Source organism: Neolamprologus brichardi, chromosome 4 (genome assembly GCF_056152115.1).
Source record: "Neolamprologus brichardi isolate AB-2024 chromosome 4, ASM5615211v1, whole genome shotgun sequence".
NCBI lineage: Eukaryota > Metazoa > Chordata > Actinopteri > Cichliformes > Cichlidae > Neolamprologus > Neolamprologus brichardi.
The window spans coordinates 13,226,839-13,247,500 of record NC_142107.1 but is presented as its reverse complement, the minus strand read 5'-3'; the positions used below and the strand labels follow the sequence as shown (position 1 = coordinate 13,247,500).

General features: G+C 38.2%; 4 protein-coding genes across 7 annotated transcripts in view; 1 reads left to right on the top strand and 3 right to left on the bottom strand.

The window, feature by feature from the left end:
* The window catches only part of LOC102787758 (inward rectifier potassium channel 16-like), a 4,143-nt gene extending 103 nt beyond the window's left edge, over positions 1 to 4,040 (bottom strand). Inside the window, exons 1-2 of the mRNA XM_006791382.3 lie at positions 3,954 to 4,040; positions 1 to 1,093 (exon numbers count right to left, since the gene is read on the bottom strand). The exon at positions 1 to 1,093 is cut by the window's left edge and continues 103 nt beyond it. Coding sequence (XP_006791445.2) covers positions 1 to 1,067 — 1,067 coding nt within the window. The 5' untranslated portion in view covers positions 1,068 to 1,093; positions 3,954 to 4,040. The remainder of the gene's footprint in view (positions 1,094 to 3,953) is intronic.
* A 2,677-nt stretch (positions 4,041 to 6,717) lies between these two features.
* Positions 6,718 to 9,552, top strand: LOC102788054 (ligand-gated cation channel ZACN-like). 2 transcript variants are annotated; one of them, XM_087840304.1, is made up of 9 exons: positions 6,718 to 6,781; positions 6,904 to 7,046; positions 7,165 to 7,209; positions 7,302 to 7,408; positions 7,497 to 7,666; positions 8,090 to 8,205; positions 8,674 to 8,884; positions 8,987 to 9,145; positions 9,296 to 9,552. In XM_087840304.1, exons 1-9 carry the CDS (start codon positions 6,718 to 6,720, stop codon positions 9,550 to 9,552), a joined length of 1,272 nt encoding a protein of 423 aa, XP_087696430.1. The 2 variants fall into 2 exon arrangements, with proteins under 2 accessions (XP_087696430.1, XP_087696431.1); XM_087840305.1 differs by having other exon boundaries at positions 6,718 to 6,791; positions 6,923 to 7,046.
* A 1,293-nt stretch (positions 9,553 to 10,845) lies between these two features.
* On the bottom strand, positions 10,846 to 14,179 carry zgc:112148 (Golgi apparatus membrane protein TVP23 homolog B). Of its 2 annotated transcripts, none has more exons than XM_006791384.3 (7): positions 14,131 to 14,179; positions 13,914 to 13,981; positions 13,671 to 13,815; positions 13,069 to 13,158; positions 11,587 to 11,712; positions 11,367 to 11,495; positions 10,846 to 11,167 (listed from the first exon to the last, which is right to left on the bottom strand). In XM_006791384.3, the coding sequence occupies exons 1-7, from the start codon at positions 14,140 to 14,142 to the stop codon at positions 11,003 to 11,005; spliced, it is 735 nt and encodes a 244-aa protein (XP_006791447.1). In that variant the 5' UTR covers positions 14,143 to 14,179; the 3' UTR covers positions 10,846 to 11,002. The 2 variants fall into 2 exon arrangements, with proteins under 2 accessions (XP_006791447.1, XP_006791448.1); XM_006791385.3 differs by having other exon boundaries at positions 11,024 to 11,257.
* A 1,761-nt stretch (positions 14,180 to 15,940) lies between these two features.
* Positions 15,941 to 19,280, bottom strand: LOC102788810 (proton channel OTOP2-like). Of its 2 annotated transcripts, none has more exons than XM_087840303.1 (7): positions 19,258 to 19,280; positions 18,327 to 18,697; positions 18,099 to 18,235; positions 17,946 to 18,004; positions 17,264 to 17,406; positions 16,335 to 17,176; positions 15,941 to 16,252 (listed from the first exon to the last, which is right to left on the bottom strand). In XM_087840303.1, the coding sequence occupies exons 2-7, from the start codon at positions 18,694 to 18,696 to the stop codon at positions 16,082 to 16,084; spliced, it is 1,722 nt and encodes a 573-aa protein (XP_087696429.1). In that variant the 5' UTR covers position 18,697; positions 19,258 to 19,280; the 3' UTR covers positions 15,941 to 16,081. The 2 variants fall into 2 exon arrangements, with proteins under 2 accessions (XP_087696429.1, XP_006791449.2); XM_006791386.3 differs by having other exon boundaries at positions 18,327 to 18,807; positions 19,258 to 19,271.
* Positions 19,281 to 20,662: the final 1,382 nt, after the last annotated feature.

The following is a 20,662-nucleotide window of genomic DNA, read 5'->3' as shown; positions in this document are numbered from 1 at the left end:
CCTATTGGTATAAGTGTGGTGCCATCTGCAGGACGTCCCTTCCTGTTGTATTCCTCTGCACTGAGGAAAGGCACCGGCACCCATGTGGTCACATTAAACAGACTGAAGTCCACCTTGTAGTGTTTCTTGCCCATTTTCAGCATGTCCTGGAAACGCTGGCCCCAGCGGATGTCTGCTGATGTGTAGGAAGCACGTGTTTGGTGGAGTATTCCTGTGGAGTCCCCTGTGTAGGTGAAAGAAACTACCAGCTCAAAGCGATTGTCCCGCAGGTTATCAGGACCCATGTTGTACAGGGGACTGCCAGGCTCTAGCTTGTGAATAATAGTGGTAGGTGTGGCAAGGACAATCTCCCGTTCCTCTATATCTAAGTCCTGGTAAGTGATTACAAGTGACCCCACTGGCCGTTTTACATAGCGGATTAACTGGACCCTGACGACCCCCTCCAGGATGTGATTACCTCTGAAGTCCCCGAGGCGCCATGACAGACACAGAACCCTGTCTCGTAAGTTGACCACCGCGCATCTGCTGAAACCCACCGTCTGGGCTCTCTTACGAGCAGATGCCATCTTAGCTACAACAACGCCAATGACAACTGTGTCAAGAAGACAGCTAAACACAGTCTGAATCGTCACCACAATGATAGCTACAATAGAGTTTTCGGTTACATACCTGTAGCCGTAACCAATAGTCGCCCCGGTCTCCATTGAGAACAAAAATGCCCCAGTGAAGTCACGCACATTTGAAACACAGAGATCGTCATCTGCATTATCACTGTCTCCATTTACATGGGCAATTAACCAATAACACAGACCAAAAAGAAGCCAAGACACAATATTATTAAGGGAGAAAATAAGGAACATCATTCTCCAGCGGATCTCTACAAGACTGGTAAAGATGTCGATCCAATATGTGGTCCAGTCTCCAGGAGCCTGTTGAAACATCACAGGGAACTTGCCATCTTTTTGCATGTAGCGGAGACTCTTTTCCTTCTTTGCATTTTGCCTGCCCAGCGTGTGGATTGTGGTGCACCAGGTATCAATGACCTGCTCACTTCTTTCTGTGCTCATGTTGATTAAATCTAAAGTTCAGTCTCCTGCAGAAAGACAGAGATGACATGAAAATGGAGACTAAAACATCAGATATCTTGAATAACGTGTCAGTGAATTCATGTATTCATTCACTCAGTACATGTGACTAAAATGTAGATGCAGACTCAAAACCTTCATGTTTTAGCAGCCACGGTCACTCTGTGCCTTTGGCTATTAGCAGAAAATGAGCAGGTGTGAAAAAATAGACCTCGTGATCACCTGCTTCTTGTTGGCTGATGATTAACTAAAAAGTTCCATTACAAAGCTTTCAATAAACACTTATATGGCCACATTATAAAACAAGTGCAATTGTGAATAGGAATTTTTCTTTTCACTTCTGTTAAATTACAAGCACTGAAAATAAGCCAGTTAATAAATCTATAGTTAGGCATTAAAAAATAGCGCTGTGGTCGCCCCTGGTCAGACTCATTAGTACAGATATGGGAAAAAAATTAATAAATCAGTCATCGTTCAGTGAATGATCAAACCACAAGCCGAGCATTGTAACTTGCACGCACACTTTAATGTTTAAGTTTAGCCATCAATTGCATAGAAAGAGTTATATAGGACATTAAGAGAGGTCAGATATAATCCAGGTCCAAAACCATTTTTATCATATTGATACCAAATTGTTATTAGGGCAATTACACAGACTTATGTAAGCACGGCATGTTCCTCTGTTATATTGTAAGTATGCCATTTTCTTCCTCTTATGTTGTTTTTGTCTTGGACAAAACACCAGCTTTTTTTTTTACAGGAAAAAGAACAAACATGTATGTTTCTACCAGTGGGAAAAAAAAGCCCAAAAAACAATTACCAGGCAGATCTAAGTCAAAATGTCAATTTTACAGCATTTCAACAAGCTTCCATAAACACTAGTTTTCTGATCCTATTGTACTTAACCGTTATTTAAGTAAGAAGAATATTGCATTAACTTAGCTGGATCAATTTTCAATTTTCAACTGTTAATGATCAGAATTGTTAGATGTTACGCAGTGTGTTTTTTTTTTTTATCCTGTCAAGCTTAATATTCTGTTTGAGTGCCTGACATAATTCTTTCATAATGATACGTCCTTTACTGTATTGTCTGTGCATTTTTCTTTACTTTAACACATTTTGCTTGCTAAATTACTCACTGTTACAGACTTTGTTGCTTTATATAGATTAGGTACTGACCATCCAACAAGATTAACTCAAGCTATGGGAAAACCTATTTTCCTCAGTGAAAAACCTCTTTTTAATCACTTCGGCTAATCTCTTTAGTTTTGAATTTTAGCCAAGTTTGCTGTCTTCCAGATGTGACAATGGCCAGCAGGGAGCAGTGACCAGTGTTTTGATAACAGAGTGCAAATGACTTCTGAGAAATTAAAGTCATAAAAAGTTAAGGCCAGCTACTGTAAGTTTTCACTCGAATCCTAAGAACTTAAGACTCGGTTTGTCTCGGTTAATTAAGCAAAAATCTTGACCTCAGTGCGGTGTAGTTATTAACCTGTGTTTGTTATCGAAAGGGTAAATAATTACTCACCAACAACCTCTAACAGTTTTCACCTCCAAATGTTACCTCAGATGTCAAACTTTAACCACACCTACTTCTTTTAGTAACACATAAAATAAGGCAAAGCCAAGACGGTTTTATCACTTTTTGTCCGCAGCACACACGCCTACTTCGGGTGTTATTGATATCATAAATGACACCTGACAATCAAAGGCACCGCTTTAAGCTTGTCACCAGTTTTGTTCTTCAGGATCTTAGTCACAGATCAATAAGCTATGTCGTTCCAGTGAGTGTTTTTATTACTTATTTGAATGAGCTGCGTGCTGTTGTTTATCTGCTCTTGAGATAAATGGCTACTCAATTGGTCTAATCTTACATCTCCTGTGGTTTAATTATGAAACCAAATAATGTTAATGTTTGTGCAGTCGTGTCAATCAACATCATCTTCAAATCAGAGTTCATGACAGCTTAATAAATGTCAGCCCAAAAGATGAACTGTCTTATTTCTACTTTTTACTAAGTCTTCCATAGAAAACTATGTCAAGGTAATGTCTGCATTTTGGTATATGTTAAATTAATGCACAGAAAAAAAAAACAGGAAAACAAGTGCAAAGGTATTTGGATTACAAGTAGGGGAATGCTAGACTCATATTTGCTGCAACAATCAGTCTGTTCCCTGAATGTCAAATGACAAGGACAGTCAGGTCTAAGAAAAGGGTAACTGAGACCACTCCCACCCTCGAGGAATTCTACAAGACAGTTGAAATGACACAGATCCAGTATGCTGTTAAGTCATTGCAGTTTACAATGTATATATCACTATCGCTTGTTGTGCATGAAGGATGCTTTTTGTCAGTCTTATTTTTCTCCTTGTAACACAAGTACGTGATTTCCCACTTTCCATGGGACTACATTACTGTGCTGAATGAGAGCACATTAAGCTGTAAGAGTCTTACCTGTTAATTAACTGGCACTTTTGCATCATTTAATTATATTAGCTGTTTTGTTTCGGATTTCCAGCCGGTGAAATGTTAAATGTCTTTCCAAATTAGTTCCTTGTTTTTAGAGTAATAATAATAATAATAAAAGATTATTTAGGATCCACTTATTATAACTGAATGTCTCTTTTGTTTTCTGTGATTTTTGTGAGCTTTACTTTTATAAACGCAGTCTCTTGTCTTTTAAATATGATCAATTATTAAGTAAAAGAAACTATGCATTTTTTTCTATTAGCGTTTTTTTTTTTTTTTTGTAGCTCACAAAGTTAATTCTTTTATTAGAAAATATGATCATTCGATTAAAAACGCTGTCTTACACATTAGGTACCCCTTTAATAAACCCATTGCAAAGCACAAACATGTTCAACTTACTTGCAGAGTAGATCAGAGTACGTCAGGTGTCACAAGTCCATCAATTCCACCAAGCATAAGACGATGTGTTGCTCAAGTTGTGGTAACCTTCACATTTAGTTGGCTGCAAAGTGTGACATTGTAGGGGGCCGGCCTGGTCCTGAGGCAAAGTCCCATTTTTTTGTGATATCACCGCTACCATGTCTCCTTGAAACCTTATTGGATACAAGAATTTATGACCTATGGAATATTTTAGAAGTTCCTTACGACAAAACTGGTATGTCTGTTAAAGCCTTTTCATGTTAAATTTCTGTGATTTATTAGAAAATAAGTTAACCTTTGCTCAGTCATGAAAAGGCGTTGTCATTGGCACGCAGATTTTCTTTGTCTCGATTGTCCCCAATTTAGCTCTGATAAGACAAAGAAGATCACAGGTGAACCGAAAGTACACACTACGTTTCAAACCACTTTTACTGCAGTAATAAGAGCAAATTTAGCTGCAACAAGGTCAGCAACAGCAAAACAAACTTCTTATAAAAATATAGCACACTCTCGTCCCTCCATTTCAAAACCTGCCTGATTCACGAAGCTGATTTTCTAAAGTAATGTGTGAAGACAGAGATAAGAGACATTCCTCTGAGAGATAACCTGGAAGGGAAGTTCATCAGTGTGTCACTTGCAAGCAGCAGCTTTATATTGAATAAGTGAAAACCGACAGGAAATAGTATATCTATTTAACTACATGACTGATAACGCAAAAATATGAAGGTTACACAAGAGTGTATTGATTGGTTTATTGATTTATTTACAGTTTCTCCCTCCACACTGTGCAGGGCCATACAGGCCTATAAAGACATGTATGGCCCTTAAGAGTTAAAAGTAAAAATGTAAACTAGTTAAAAGAAGATTTTGATCAGATAACCAATACAATAAGCTCATGCTGACTGTCATTTCAATTCATGTTTTTTAATACAGCGCCAAAATCACAACAACAGTCGCCTCAAGGTGCTCTATCTTGTAAGGTAGACCCTACAATAATACATACTGAGAAAAACACAACAATCATATGACTTCCTATGGTGACAGTGGGAAGGAAAAACTCACTTTTAACAGGAAGAAACCTCCAGCAGGACCAGACTCAGGGAGGGGCGGGGCCATCTGCCACGACCAGGTGGGGTGAGAGAAGGAAGACTGGACAAAAGAAGAGAGCCAGAGATTAATAACAAGTAGGATTCAATATATTCAATATTGAATAAATAATTCAATGTATTTGTCTGCAAGGCTACACATTATGACATACCTGAATTAAGATTAGAATTAAAGGGCCATGCAAGTGATGGGCCAGGATTAATTCACTTTATTTTCAAGACTATTAGAAAACATGTAGACCAGGGGTCCCCAATCTCAGTCCATGAGGGCGGTGTCCCTGCAGGTTTTAGATCTCACCCTGGGCCAACACACCTGAATCAAATGATTAGGTCATTACCAGGCCTTTGGAGAACTTCAAGACATGTTGAAGAGGTAATTTATCCATTTAAATCAGCTGTGATGGATCAAGGACACATCTAAAACCTGCAGGGACACTGGGACTCGTGGACTGGGATTGGGGACCACTGATGTAGACTATGTGTCTGTGACTGAAAGGTATGTGACTGCTATGGATTAGGAGTGATGCTGTAGTGATCCACCACGAAAAAGTGGTAAGGAAACAATCAGATTAAAGACGATCTACAGAGTTTATAAGAGAAAACTTTGATTAAAAAAGAAGATGGTGTTTTGAGCTGGAAAAAGAGGCAAGAAGGGTTTAATTTAAGAGATGTTGTTAAATCATGTGTCAAGCATGCAAGGAGTTAAATGTACAGTAGCGCATGCTTTACAGCACATAAAATATTACTGAGGCCATTTTTTTTTTTAAATTTAGTTTACTGGAACTATTATAACTATTTTCTTTATATTACAACTATGTAATCCAAATACATATTCATTCAAATTTTCATTAACATAATATGACATAATATGCTGTACAATTCGAAATTTAAGGATGGCCTTAATTAAAATCAACACGCAGAGGCACAGCAGTTTGAAAGACAGAGAGATCTGTTTATTTTTGCATTGTTAATAATCCATAATTATACTGCCTACAGGGTACAGCAACAATATGTCTTTACATATGAAAAAATATGTATTGTACCAGCTCAATGCAGAATTTCGACTGAGCATTATGTAACTTAATAAGCTTCTGAGTGAATTCATCATGCAGCTGTCGAAACTGGATGTTTGATCAGTGGTCACGCCTTTTTTCAATTTAACTTAAACCACAGATGTCTCAGATCTTTGTTCTGAATTTATGGCTGGCAGACCAGCCTCATTCAGCATTACTGTCTGTATTTGCTTCAGTTCACTCTTATGTATGACATACACAGCCCATTGTTAGGCAGATTAGCATAGCTCTAATAACAAAAAGCAGCTGGAGCTACCTGTATCTGTTGGTAGGTAAAAATACACTGGAAATAAATGCGCTCTCTGTTTACACAGGATCACTCACAAACACACTGAACCCTCTGTAAATAACCATGTTATTGTGTTCCTAAAGGCTATTGTGCGTCAGTGTCTTGAAGCGTGCACACTCTAAGAGGTTACACGACATAGTTGGGTTATAAAAGTGACATGTCGGGCTGAACCTAAACAAGGACGATAGGACAGTTATGGTAAAAAGTTGCACACCACTGGTCGGTCAAATTGTAGTTTTTAGTTGGATATAAAGTCCGGTTTAGAGACTACAGAAATGCTGAAATTTCTTTCCCACAATTTAGTGAGGACTATGTTCTTACTGAGTGTAATAACTGTAGGTAAGTGCACCTTACTTTTGTCAAAGCTTATCCTACAAAATATATTGTAAGAGGGAGCAGAACAGTGAAAAAGTGTTGCAAAAAGTATTCAAACTTATGTTCAAACTTTTCTCCAATTTTAGAACATGTGCATTCATCCAACTGCACAAGTCGCCGATGTCTGAGTAACGTGTTGATAGATAAAAATCTGTTGTCGCAGCCACAGAACGATAACTGCACTCACGAAGTCCGAGTGCCAAAATTAAAGTACCAGACTCTGGAAGTTGTAAGTATTAACTTTTTGTAGTGGAGCTAATTTAGAATATATTTTCATTTCTCCATTTAGACCTCTTTGGTGACTCCTCTGTATGACAGTTCTTTGTTACCTAATTTGTTTTCAACAGAACACAAAGCAACTCCGTCTAATAATTCTTCTACAAGCCTTGATCGTAAGCTTCAAAATACTTTTTAAAAAAGTAAAAAAACAAACAAACCCCAAAACATTATTTTGAAAAAAATTAATTTTGATTTGAAAACACAGGAATGGGAAGATCCTGAGTTGGCGTGGGACACATCGGTGTACAAGTTTGATGAAGTAATTCTGCCAGTAGACAAAATCTGGACTCCGGAGCTCCTTGTAACAAACGCGTAAGTAGTTTCATCCAAGAGCAATCACTAAGTCAGTTCAAACAATGGCTAAAATTCTTCTGAGACATCACTTATCTCTTCTGTGTAGAATGGCATCAACTCTGAAGCACGGCTCTGCTAATGTGCTGGTGTACAGTAACGGCACAGTGAAGGACAATCTGATCATAAATGCAGAGGTGAACTGTGAAGTTAACCTGTTCAACTATCCCTTCGCTTATGATGTGTGTCCTGTTGCAGTACAAGCCTGGGGCACTGACAGTAAGCTCAGCAATTCACTAATATACTACATATGTGATCATTTCTGAGATGTGTTTTATAATGTCTCGTTTTCGCGTACTTTTTTTGGCCATTTGTATAAGTTGAAATGTCAAATTTATGCATTACCATTTGAATGGAATTGTAATAATTTTAACAGTACGGTAATCTCATAACAACACCGTTGATCACCGTTTATGATCAACGATCATAAAAGTATAACATGGAAAAAAGCAGGGTAACTGCAGTTCTTCAAGGTAATACAATATAACTTAATTCATTGCAGGTCTTTGCTACCAGTTTTACTGCTTTTAATTTGTTAAAAGCAGTAATATTGCCAAAAAGTCGCTCAATTACTGAAAAGAAATGCTCTTTATGACTCTATTTTAAAATAAGCAATCTCAAAGCAGACTTAATTTTATTCAGAATGTGGTACAACACTGAAGTTTGGTGAAGTGAGACTAACTGATAATAGTCAAGGAGACTGGCAAACGGTGGATGCAATACTTCAGAAAAAACGAGATGACCGCAATTACATCCAGGTAAGTTCACCCAGGCCTGCCATTTGTAACTAAGGGTACTGCAGTGACTGTTTAAGAGTTAAATTCATTTTTATACACCCCCTGAATTCCTGAAGTTTAGAAGACATAGCCAGTGTCAAAAAGCTTTGTTTCGGGGCCTTTACTGCAGTGAAAAATTGTGTCACTGTCCAAAAATGAATGAATCTGGCTGTACATTGACCCACTTTCTTTCATGGGGGGGATTTGCTGGTTCTCTTATCACATATGATGGTGACCCAACATTTTTTCAACAGCTAGGACGAGCAAAGAAAGGACTTATCTTATTAACTGTTGCATCCTTAGATAACGTCCTTTTCATCTTTAAATTGAACACTGGCTAACATTTATATACATAGGTGGAAAAAGTGTCAAGTGTTACAAAGATTCTTTCAAAAATGAAAAGCCACTTACTTTATTTCCTTCTGCTATGTTTTCTGTTATACTCCTAAGGTGAAACTACAACTCAAATCTACCAACCCATTCTTAACATTGATGCTGCCCAGTTATTTGATCCTCTTTGTTGATATAGTCAGCTTTGCTCTGCCACTGCGAGGTGGAGGACGCAATGCTTTCAAGGTCACCCTGGTGCTCAGCTTCACCCTGTTTATCAATATCCTAAATAGCCAGCTTCCTGGAGACAGTGAATGCAGCCCAATAATCCGTGAGTCATGTTACAAGGAGAAACATGTGCACAAACAAACCGTATACATGGCCTCACACTGGGTGTTAAATAAAAAACCTGACTAATTTGTTTGTGCTGCAGGACCCCACTTCTGTATTTGCCTGATCTTCTTGGTTGTGAGCATGCTGGTGTCCATGCTAACTACTAGGCTATCCCTAGAAGGCCAACTGGTTTTCTGCTGTTGGTCCAAAGGATCAGCCCCCAAAATTACAGAAAACAAGGAACAAAATGAGGATGAGGGTGAGGAAGACTGACTGTAGAGCAAATCCTGCAAATATTGAAACTGTAAATTGTTACTATGTATGAGGTGTCTTGATGTTTATTGAGGCTTGTTGTTTTTTTTAGTAATAATGGCATAACCTAATCTAACTATGATTTCAATCCCTCCAGAAACTAAAGCTGACATTAGCACCATCCAGCCGAATGGCTCAGAGAACAGTCGAATACTCAGAAAAGTGGCCAAATACTTGGAAACTCATGAGACCAACGAAGCGGAAAAGGAGAGAAAACACAAGTTTGCCGACATGTTGGACAAGACTTTTTTCTGGATCTATTTCATTAGTGGCCTTGGATACCTTGTTATTATGACTGTAATAATGATAAATTATAAATGTGATGTTAACCATTTTGATTTCTGGTATAACTGATGTGCATTAAGAGCTGCTCTTAAAACCAAACTACATTTATTTAAAGCTAAATCTTAGGGTACATGTCAGCTGCAATGACTGATAAAAACCTCTGCATGTATGTATTAGATTAGTTAAACCACACCGTCACTATGATATGCCAATTACAGATGTCTACAGATGTGTGCAAATGTGTAGTTGTACTGTGTCTTTGGGTGTTTAGCAAAAAAGATGTTATTGCATACTTCTAAAAATAAGAGAAATAAAGAAATTTAACTTTCACCATGAGCTAAAAATCATTTTTAGGGTTTCTTTATTGTGATTATATCCACATATTTACCAGATCTGCTAAACCCAAGTGTTCCTTTGTTGCCACCAAGTGGCTGAATGATTCACCTGCAGTCTGGCGACTACGTTATTAATCGATTTTCCTCTTTGACATATTTTTTTTATGAGATTAACTAGTAGCTGGACTTCTGTTTATCTGCACAACACTACTAAATTGTGAGGATGTTCATATTTAGAATTTGGGACGATATACAGTCATTAGGCACATTATTAGGTACAGCTTTTAAGTACTGGGTTGGGGTTTCTTTTGCCAGAACTGCCTTATTCATGGAATATTCAACACAGTGCTGGAAACAATCTTTAGAGTTTCTGGTCCACATTGACACGATAGCATTACATGCTGGCTGGAGATTTGTTGGTTTCACTTCAATGGTGAAAATCTCTCCTTCCAGCACGTTCCAAAGATGCCCTATTGAGATTGCGATCAGGTAACTGTGCAGGTCATTTGAGTACAGTGAACTCTTTGTCATGTTCAGGAAACCAGTTTGAGATCATTTCAGCTTCGTGGCAGTGGGTACTAAGGGACCCAAAGTGTGCCAAGAAATGATCCTGTATACCATTACGCTGCCACCTCCTTGACAGGAGGCAAGATGAATCCATACTTTCATGCTGTTTATGCCATATTCTAACCTAGTATCGGAGTGCTACAGCAGAAATTGAGACTTATCAGTCTAGTCAATCGTCTATTGTTCAATTTGCATGAAAATTGTAGGCACAGTTTCCTCCTCTTAGCTGGCAACAGTGGGACCTGGTTTGGACTTCTGTATGCCTTGTTGATAACAAGTGGTTATTTGTTTGACTTACTGTTACTTTTCCTTGCGCTAATGAGCAGCTAAGAAAGTCAATACCTATTTCATAGTTTTAACATTCTTATTGGTGGAAAGCACCACAAGATAAGAGTCCCTGGCTCTATGAAATCTGATGGGTCACATGACAAAATCTCATGACACATAAAAAATGACAGTAAACCTTTATTTTCTTATTTATCATAGCATATAATTTCCCATAAACATACCTTAACAAAAATGACCAACTTTTGTATAAATTTACAGCTAAACTGCAAAACACTTTGTCTTTACAATACCCAATATCAAACACCATAAAAAGGGTAGGTAACAGGTAATTACATACATTTTCCCAATAATGCACAGTAAAATGTATTTTTCCATGAGGCTACAAAAATGCATGAGTTGTCAAAGGCTACAAAGTGGCACACCCTCAAGATAAAAGGAATGATTTCCTTATCCAAATCCTCTTCTAAAATCCTGGAATTTAAATCACCCATGTGCTGTGAAAGAAGACCAAACACCTTTTTTTTAAAATAAGAACCAGGCCCATCCCGTAGCTGACTTCAAAGACTTTCTGGTTGCTTTGTTGCCTTTGATTTAAAAAAAAGAAAAAAGAAAAAAAAAAGAGGAAAATATTAATGTAAAAATTCATTAGACAAACTACAGAAAAGAAGGGCTAATGTATGATGATTCACATACCCGTTTAAGAATCTGGACACCGAGATAGTTCTTTGCCATGTTTCTCAGGTTAGACTTTCCACCCACCTTGCACCTGACATAACCATAGAGGTTTGCCCATTGTAAAACCAAGCCCAATATTACCACAACCTGGAGGAAACAAGAAGTAGATATTAGCCAATAATCAGCAGCTATTTAAGTTGTCGGGAATGTGTCTTACACGCTGAAACTCTAAACTGACCAGCCATTTAATATTAAAGGAGAAGACAGTGCTGAACACAAACAGGATCCAGAAAATGGGGCACACAAGAAGGCCGAGCCAGAATACCCGGGATTCTGCGCTGGACTTTGTGTTTTTGCTGTGCGTCTGTTAAGAAAAGTAGACATATTTAAAGATATATATACATGTTATATCACCATCAGTCAAATGAAAAAGGAAGATGTCACATAAATCTGTGCACTCTGTCCTGTCCACCCCCTGATTCAGTGGCTTGTAGAACCACTTTTAGCAGCAGTAAGTTAAAGAACTTGAAGTGATTGTTTTCTGGATGAGTTTCTCACAATGTTGTGTTGGATTCTTCTTTGGACCATTTGCTTCAATTCATTGAGGTTTTTGAGCTCTGAGTCTTTTCTTTATGTGGTGTAGATCTGCTGTTGTGCTTAGGATCTTTATCCTGACATATGGACCAATTTCAATACAGTTGACTCACTGACTGCAAGGTGCACAGGTCTTGTCAGTAAGAAGTATATGTGGTGACATGTTGAGTTTGGTTTTCTTTAAATATGTCCAATGAACATTATTCCTAAAGACTTGTGGTTTGTTCAGATGGCTTAAGATACCAAGATACCAGAGAAGAGTTTTTTCTCTCACAAAACCTTCCAAATAAGCCACACAGTAATTCTGTAAACATGCAAACTGAGGCCTGTAGAGTCTAAGATGTTGCAACTAGGTTGCATAGGTCAGATCGCATTATATGATCTGACCTTGGTGTGAATTTGCTGTCATGGCCACATACTAAAATCAACAGATCAGCAAACTACCAACAGCTTTTTAAGAGGTTCTTACACTTGCTGATCAATTAATCAAGTACATTTGATTTAAACCACTTGGATGTTTCTTACTCTTTTAATTCCAATGGAAGCAGTAAGAGTGTGGAAACTGTCTTTTTTTTAGGTGACTGTATATTGTGGCTGTGTATGTACATTTTCCCTTGTTTTTCTATTTTTCCATCTATAAGCTGGTGGTTTAAACCTTTCATACCTGATGTCTGTGAAGGTTCTAAGTCATCTAGGTCATTGTAGTCTAAGGAACCAGTCCCCAATCTTTTTTCCGCGACGGACCGGTTTATGTCCAACAATATTTTCACGGACCGGCCTTTAAGGTGTCATGGATGAATAAAACAAAATAAAACCAGTACCGGTACCAAAGAAAAAAAAAGATTTATTCATAACACATGGGAAAAGACCCAGGGAAACCGGTTAATGATAAAAACGATTCAAAAATAACGCTAAAAACCGATAAAACCCCTGAAAACCATCCAACAAGCTTCTTTGGCTTTGGTGGAGATTCACAGATTTTTAAGCTTAAAAACTTGTGACTCTCTTAGAACAGAAGAAGCTTCTCGGATGAGAAGTGAAACATCTTAAAGAAACTTAGAGAAGTCCAGATTCTTTTCTTTCCAAGCTCCTTAGACCCATTCAAAGCTGATTAGTTCCTACTTGCCTTCTTTGACTCAAACACCCAGTGGCTCTTCCCATTTTCATCCACTTGATTCCACCATCGAAGACCCACCAACAATCTGCCGGATACATTCTAAAACCCACAAGGTAAGTTGTCATAATCTTTTCCAGATGCATTTAGTAATTTTTTTTCCAATAAATGATAAAGTAAAAAGATAAAAAATTTCAATGCAGTGGTAAATGATAAATGGCCTGTATTTGTATAGCGCTTTACTAGTCCCTAAGGACCCCAAAGCGCTTTACACATCCAGTCATCCACCCATTCACACACACATTCACACACTGGTGATGGCAAGCTACATTGTAGCCACAGCCGCCGTGGGGCGCACTGACAGAGGCGAGGCTGCCGACACTGGCGCCTCCGGGACCTCTGACCACCACCAGTAGGCAACGGGTGAAGTGTCTTGCCCAAGGACACAACGACTGAGACTGTCGGAGCCAGGGCTCGAACCGGCAACCTTCCAATTACAAGATGAACTGCCAACTCTTGAGGCACGATCTATTCCCTTGTAAAAAAAAATATGCGTGGCAGCTACTTATATATATATATAACTGCATTTAGCCCTGTGGTGAAACGTTACCCACCTTGACAGTCCAGAAGTCACATGATAGCAGAAGTATGATGGTGACCATGCAGACAACAAAGCGACCGCTGAGAATGTCACAGAAGAGATAAACCAAGATGGCACTTGTTCGGAAGAAGAGATGGAAAAAAGACACCAGAGGATGTCTGAAACCCCCAAATGGAGAATTTAGTCTTCGTGGTTAAGGGGGTTTGGGATATAAAAAAAAAAAACACACACACACACATTAAGTGCAACATCTTACCTCATTTTGGACCTTTTTGTCTGGTTATTCTCATCCTCTTCTCCAAAAAGAGGGGCATCCTGAGTGTCCTGAAACCAGAACAAAGTTAAACACACCGAGAAAAGTACCTTCTGCGGCGCTTTAGTCTTATTTGATTAATATTAAAAAGTCTAAAACGCCTATTTCAAAAAATAATCTCTTCTAAATACTGATACAACTTAAATTTAAGCTCGATCACCTGTCTCTGCATTTTGGCACCAGAAAGCTCTACTTCCTGGTGACGTGTAGTAAACAAACCCGTGTGCTAAGGACCTAAAGGTGTGGCTTTCAATTTGCCAGACACAAAGGTAAGCACAACACTCCCAAATACGTAGATTATCCGTTTATGTTTTAAGCTTGCTGTATTAATAAGTAGCCTACCTGCTGTACGGGCTCTGGGAAAGCGTTTTCTTTGTTGCGTTTTAACTTATTTGTTTTGTAATTTTTAAAAAGGGCAGTAAGGGCAAGGAACTCGAGAGGCGAAAGCTAATTGGTCATTACACTACAACACCGGCGTGTGTCAGAGCAGGTGAGCCGTCACAACTCCCTTTACAGTCACTGGGCCAGTACAAAGGTAACGCTGGGATGTATTTATTCAATTAATATGGCATCTATAATCTATCTATAGTCTTCGAACAGAAGGGCGTAAACCCCCCAAAACTAATGCAGCCAGTGATTCGACATAAAAAGTTCTGTATTTATAGCACCATTTAAATCGCTAGTGAAGCTTGAAATGTGAACATTTCTGACCGATTCTTTTCGTTTGTGCGTGTGGTGGTTGGGAGATAATTTTTTACATTCGTTTTTTTTTCTTAAGCTATACAGTAAAAGACGTGGGCAAAGCAGATCTGACTAGTCGTGTTTATTGTAAGGTCTTCACTGCTTTCAATAGGGCTGTGCGATATGACCAAAATCTCATATCCCGATAAGACATCTATCGTCGATAACAATATAAATCACAAAAATGTAACATTTTCGGTAATTTCTGTGAATCTTGGGCAGCTCGACTTGCGGGAAGTGTTTCCAGCTGCGTGTCATGTAGCTGGAGTCGAATGTTTTAACAGATGCATGAAACTATACATTTTAAGACATAAGTTGTAAAGGCCGCCGTTTTGTTTGTGAGTATTTATTACACCGCGTGCTGCGGGGAAAAGCCTGTTCTAATGTTTGAGTCTAAGGTTTATTTTTTAGCACCTGGCAGCTTTTTTACTTCTCATCCGTAAATAATCTGCTCTTTCACGTGATTCGGTATATTTTGAAAAATCTCAACAGAGATGGATCTTGAGCTTTATTGTGAAAGGTTTATGTGGAACATAAACAAGCGGACACGCGATGGTGTTGCTAACTATAACGCATAAAAACAGGTGCTTGTCCGTCCCTAGTGTGGCTATATTAAATATAAGAGATAGAGAGAACTTTAAGAAATTAATATAGCCACTACAGTGACCATCAAAACCATGAAAAAAATATTGCCGTAAACAGTTTATTTTGCGACACCAGGAAACAAACGATAGCGTAAAATGAAACGATAGACGTTTTTATATCGTCATCCAATATATATCGTTATATCGAACAGCCCTAGCTTTCAATGGTGATTTCAATCTAAAATAATACACCACTACAGTGTTGGCTGCTTATGGTTATGACAGCTGGGATAGGCTGGATGAATGGATAGATGGATGGTTTGGTGAGTACAGTAAGAAAAAAATACATTTAATGTTAAATTTAAAAGCCAATACTATTTAGTTTACAATAAATAAAGGGGGGGGGGGGGGGGGGGAATAAATGACAAACTGAAATAATAATAATTACTTTGACTTTTATATTGTAAACTTGATTTAATAATAATAACAACAACAACAACTCTTTTTTTTTTTTTTTTGCTTGTTTCTTTTTGTGCATGCGTTTATTTTGTGCTTACATGCCTGAAGTGTAAATCAGTTAATACAAGATCAGAAACAAAAACAGTTCTGAAAACATTATGAATTCATGTGCATTTTCATATAAAAAATAATCAGATACATCTTAGTGGCTGTATTCATTAGTTAGTTTTGACCGAAATTTGTAAAGAAAAATCATTGGAACAAACCACAGGTTATAAATGGTTTAAGTGTCCACCCAGTCAGCTGTACGAGTTGCACGCTTCCATGTTATGATATCAAAAACACCTCAAAAAGGTTGGCAACCGAATGCATTCGGTAAAAGATGCCAAAAGGAAGTCCCACGTTTACAACAGGAGCCCATACGTTGAATTTGTAGAATTCAGTTTCAGTGGTGTGGTCAAACTGAGGACGAGCACCGAATGCAGGCATAATCCACAACTGTAAAAAAAAATAAGAGAGCCTTAATATTTAGTGAATTTTTAAAAACCATATTTAAAGCAGCAAGAGACGAGGTACTCACAATGATGTTTCCCATGAGCAAAAACATGCAGACCTCCTTCAACACTTGTCGCTTCCACAACAGTTTGTATTTGTACTGTATCTTGTCGTCTTGCAGGTTATCTTCTGGCATATCAGGGCTTGCCTCTGTGTTCGTGTTTGAGCCTTCGTGGTTGTTCATGTCATTGCCGGGTTCCACCACATAAGGATTTACAATCACAGATGGTTCCTTCACTTCGTGAAAAGGCACCCGATGGAGACCTTCAATGATGAAAAAGTTCTGCAGGCCAAGCTGGATCACCATAATTATGGCAAAGGACAGATCGAGCCCATTCAGGGGGTCTTTGACTCCTGTTGAAATCATGGCTATGATACTAAAATAGCTTATGACGAACTGTCCCAGTGAGGCTCCGACCAGCAACCCCACATCCAAGTTGCGTGTGGGACTTTTTTCTGACACGTGTTCGCGGTAATCAACCCTGTAAATCATCATGCCGATCACAGTCACAATAGACATGAGGCTCACTATGACTATATTCATGACAAAGTGCATCATCAATGCTTCTTCTTTGTTTTTTGCATCTTCATTTTTCATTTCCATTTCATATGCAATGAAGGTCGCCAGCCCTGCGATCACTAACAGGATTCCAAAAGTAGGACCAATATATATGCCTTTAAGACGGAATTTGATTTTGGCGTGGCCATGTTCACCTACTAATCGACCCACGTTTTTCCACATGATGTAGGCCATAGCAGATGCAAAGAGGCTGTACTCGATATTGAAAGGGTACAAGTAGTAGTAGGCAACCTTGAAGATGCTACATGAAGAGTGGCTGCACTTACACTCGTGGTCTCCATAACTTGCTGTAAAACATGAAACAAAAGAATTATGTTGTGGTTTCATACCGACTCTTTTATCTAGTACAATTTTTTTAAAACTGCTTTAATTACCTCGACTGATGTACAAACTTCGCCCAGTGAGTTTAGTGATGTTGTCCAGATTGGTGGGAACTAACGTTTGGTGAACAGACTCCTCAGCAACTGCAGTCATCCACAAAACCAGATTTGTGGAGAGGGTGAGCATCAGCCCACAGCTAATATTGAGGGATAAAAAGAAGGTAAAATAAAACAAGGATTAGATAGTCCAACATAAAACATATCAGATAATACCTATGAGTGTAATGTTTCAGGTTATTGTTATAGTTTCAAGCTAAATCCTGATTAATCAGCATGGAAATTCTTTTTAAAGGAAAGAGTTTCAAATCTAAATCTTAAATATAAACCGGTTCTCTTACTTCACTGTTATAGGAAATGAACTTCCTTTGAGGTTTTTTTAAATCATTTTTTAACTAAAACAATTCACATTAACTTTTTCTACACCTTTTAATACAGATGGTAACTACTGGTTATAGCCTCCTTTTAAAAAGAGACCTTTAGAAGGTCTGGGAATCAGAGACGGTGAAAAGCATAATTGGTGGCTGCAGCATTTCCAGTATAAAGTTACTCTGATATTTTTCACAGCTTCTTGGACAACAGATTTTACAGTAACTAGGTTACTTTCCCTGTGTTGAAATAGATACCACCCGGAAGTACAGTGATGAAGAAAGGGGTAGGAAATATCTTAATTACCTACCAAGAAATGTTCTTTTGTAGCTGCACGCAGTCTTTGGAATGGACCCACAAGAAGTATGTCTACAAATTGATTTTACAATTATTACAATAATTATTTTGCAACCATCAAGACCAGATTAGACGTAGTAAGGAGCATTTTATTATTCATTTCTACCTGCACAAATATGAAAACAATTTGCACCACGGGAAATGCAACTTTAACTGCAGAACCACAGTGGAGGTATCCAACATAGCTGGCAATCTTGAAAATATCCATGATAATGCTGAGGATTGCAAACAGCACAAGTCCTCCTGGAGGAGCAAAAAAGAAAGAAGATGTAGAACGGATGAAAAATCGTAAAACTACCCAATAATACTTAAACTGAACTGAACATTTACTCACCCCTGAGCCATGTTGGCCCAGCGTGGGCATCCTTGTAATTGACAGCATTTTTAATCCTGGCTGTGTAGATGCTGTAATAGATCATCCACATGGAAGTAAGCAGGAGGATGATGATGAGGAAAATCTGCAGGTGAGGGGCTTTGATATTTATATCTTCATTAGTACTCCCGGTGACCAAGACACTGCCCAGGATCAAAATGTTTACACATATGATCCCAGATCCCATCCATCCCCAACTTTGGCTTTTTTCCTTCCCAACTTCTGCAGAAGAGATCTTCAGTTCGGGTTCATCCTTGCTTCCCTCCTGACCAGGTGAATTTATGTTGTTCGACTGGTGGACCTCCTCTGTTTCCTTGTCCTGGGCCATCATTCTGCGGGGTTCACATTGATTTCCCGTGGTCAAACAGTTAAACTCATAGCAAGAGCTGATAGACATGGCTACTCTCTCTGCTCACAGGTGAGTTCTCTGCTGGATTTGTTTCTATATAAGACAAGACAGGTTTAACAGCCACACCCAGTCTTGGTTGCTATTAGTAGAGTGATCCTGCGCAAAAGAAACTTTTCCACGAATGCCAAATCAGCATAATTTGGTCTCTTTTTTTTTAATCTAAAACAAAACATTTTTTTTAAATCAACAAACAAAATTCTATTTCCACACTTCTGGCTTTACACATAGTGTGTACAATAATGTGTTCAAAATCAGAAAAAATATCTCCTGCAGTTAAAATATAACTAGATCAGCTGTGCTTTTTTCTTGAGTTCACCAACAGCATCCCATGCCATCTAAATAAAGAATTACAACAGAGCAGGTGAAAGAATTGTATAATATTATTAAAAAAAATAGCGCTTATCAGAGAGAAAAATCAAGCTCATGTCCTGATTTTACGAAAATCAGGACATGAGCTAAAAATGGTGAAAAGTTACTGGATACCTGTAAGCCTACCTGTCTCAACAAGATATGAGCAGTCTAGACAGTCACTGCATTTATATGCCCAAGAAAACACAGTAGTATGATCTACAAAGAGTCATAAATATCAATAAATCTGCTACGAGCAAAAAGTACTCCAAACAGAGTGTGTTTTGGACTTAATGTTTCTGTAAAGTTCAAAGGATGTTTCCAAGAATAAGACTTGTTTTCTCACAAATTCCAAAGAAACTGGTTTATTTTCTCATAAACAGCTGTGTTTTGATATTATACAGTACATTTTATTGTTATGCAAGGTATGCTATGGGTGTCATGGAAGTTTTACTAGCATGGCCACAACAAACAGAGTAGAAAAAAAACAAATGGTATGAAACAACTTTTTGCTTTCTTTAATGCTTTCGAGGTTTTATGTTACCTCTTTTTTTCTGTGATCCTATTGTTAAACATTTATTTGAACTGACTGTAAGGCAGCAATAATCCATTGATGTCGAAATGGATGCAGGTTGTATTAAGTGAATATCTTTTTTTAATTCAGTGCTTCGAGTTGTTTCCATTTTTTAATCCTTTTAAATAAGCGATCTACTTGTCTATTTTATCATCTCTATTTTGTCATGAAAGTTCCAAGTAGTCTGAGTAGTCTTACTGAGAGCGTGCATACTTATGCTGCAGTTTTACGCTTTGCAGTGGGGTGGGGCTGAGATTTGGGGTACTTTTTTTGCAGCGATCCTTTGTATTAATGAAATCATTCTTTGTGTGCCATGTATTTTTCTAACTGGAGATTTAAAGTGAGAACAATAGTTGATTCAAAAGAACAGTGACACTTCTTGTCTTCTGTGTCCACGTCATAATGATGCCTCTCATGTCTCTGATTTTTTCCAATTTGAATGAAGTCGATTACATTGGATTGAGATTTATCACACACCATGAAAAATGAGTTGAAAAGAATAACGAGAAGTCGAAGAGATGTTAAAATATTTTTTATATTGATATTTATTTTAAAGATCCAAAATGGCACATTTAGCAGAGTGAAGCACATCTTGTCTTTGTTTCCTAACCAGATGGAATGTGGTGTAAAAAATTAATAAAAACATCAGGAAATGTTTCCGTTTCGGGTTGGATTTAGTTTCCTTTTCTTTTTAGAGCCCCAAAGATGTCATCTCAGTTTCAGACCACCTCGACCATCAGAAGCACTGATATCTACTCTGTGTGACTGTGTGCTTCGACACGTTCAGACTGCCACTTCATCTCCGCACCATGAGTGATGGGTACCACAAAGCTGCTGGGATGATTTCCTGGACCTGCTAAAGGAAGCAACTTTTAAGGATCTCTTCCAGATACGGATGGCATGACACTAATTTTATGGTCTGCGTTATCAGTTGTGTTATCAGGCGATTGTGGCAATGGGTTGGTA

Bases quoted from the DNA above. Each gene is read 5' to 3' on its own strand.
- LOC102788810 (XM_006791386.3), bottom strand. From the start codon at position 18,762: ATGTCTATCAGCTCTTGCTATGAGTTTAACTGTTTGACCACGGGAAAT. The intron at 18,005-18,098 runs GTAGAAATGAAT...ATCAATTTGTAG, and splicing joins TTGTTTTCATATTTGTGCAG to ACATACTTCTTGTGGGTCCA. The intron at 17,177-17,263 runs GTAATTAAAGCA...CATGTTTTACAG, and splicing joins AAGTTTGTACATCAGTCGAG to CAAGTTATGGAGACCACGAG.
- LOC102788054 (XM_087840304.1), top strand. From the start codon at position 6,718: ATGCTGAAATTTCTTTCCCACAATTTAGTGAGGACTATGTTCTTACTG. The intron at 7,047-7,164 runs GTAAGTATTAAC...TGTTTTCAACAG, and splicing joins AGTACCAGACTCTGGAAGTT to AACACAAAGCAACTCCGTCT. The intron at 8,206-8,673 runs GTAAGTTCACCC...TATACTCCTAAG, and splicing joins ATGACCGCAATTACATCCAG to GTGAAACTACAACTCAAATC.
- zgc:112148 (XM_006791384.3), bottom strand. The intron at 13,816-13,913 runs GTAAGATGTTGC...TGGGGGTTTCAG, and splicing joins ACAAAAAGGTCCAAAATGAG to ACATCCTCTGGTGTCTTTTT. The intron at 13,159-13,670 runs GTGGGTAACGTT...TGTGGGTTTTAG, and splicing joins GTGACTTCTGGACTGTCAAG to AATGTATCCGGCAGATTGTT.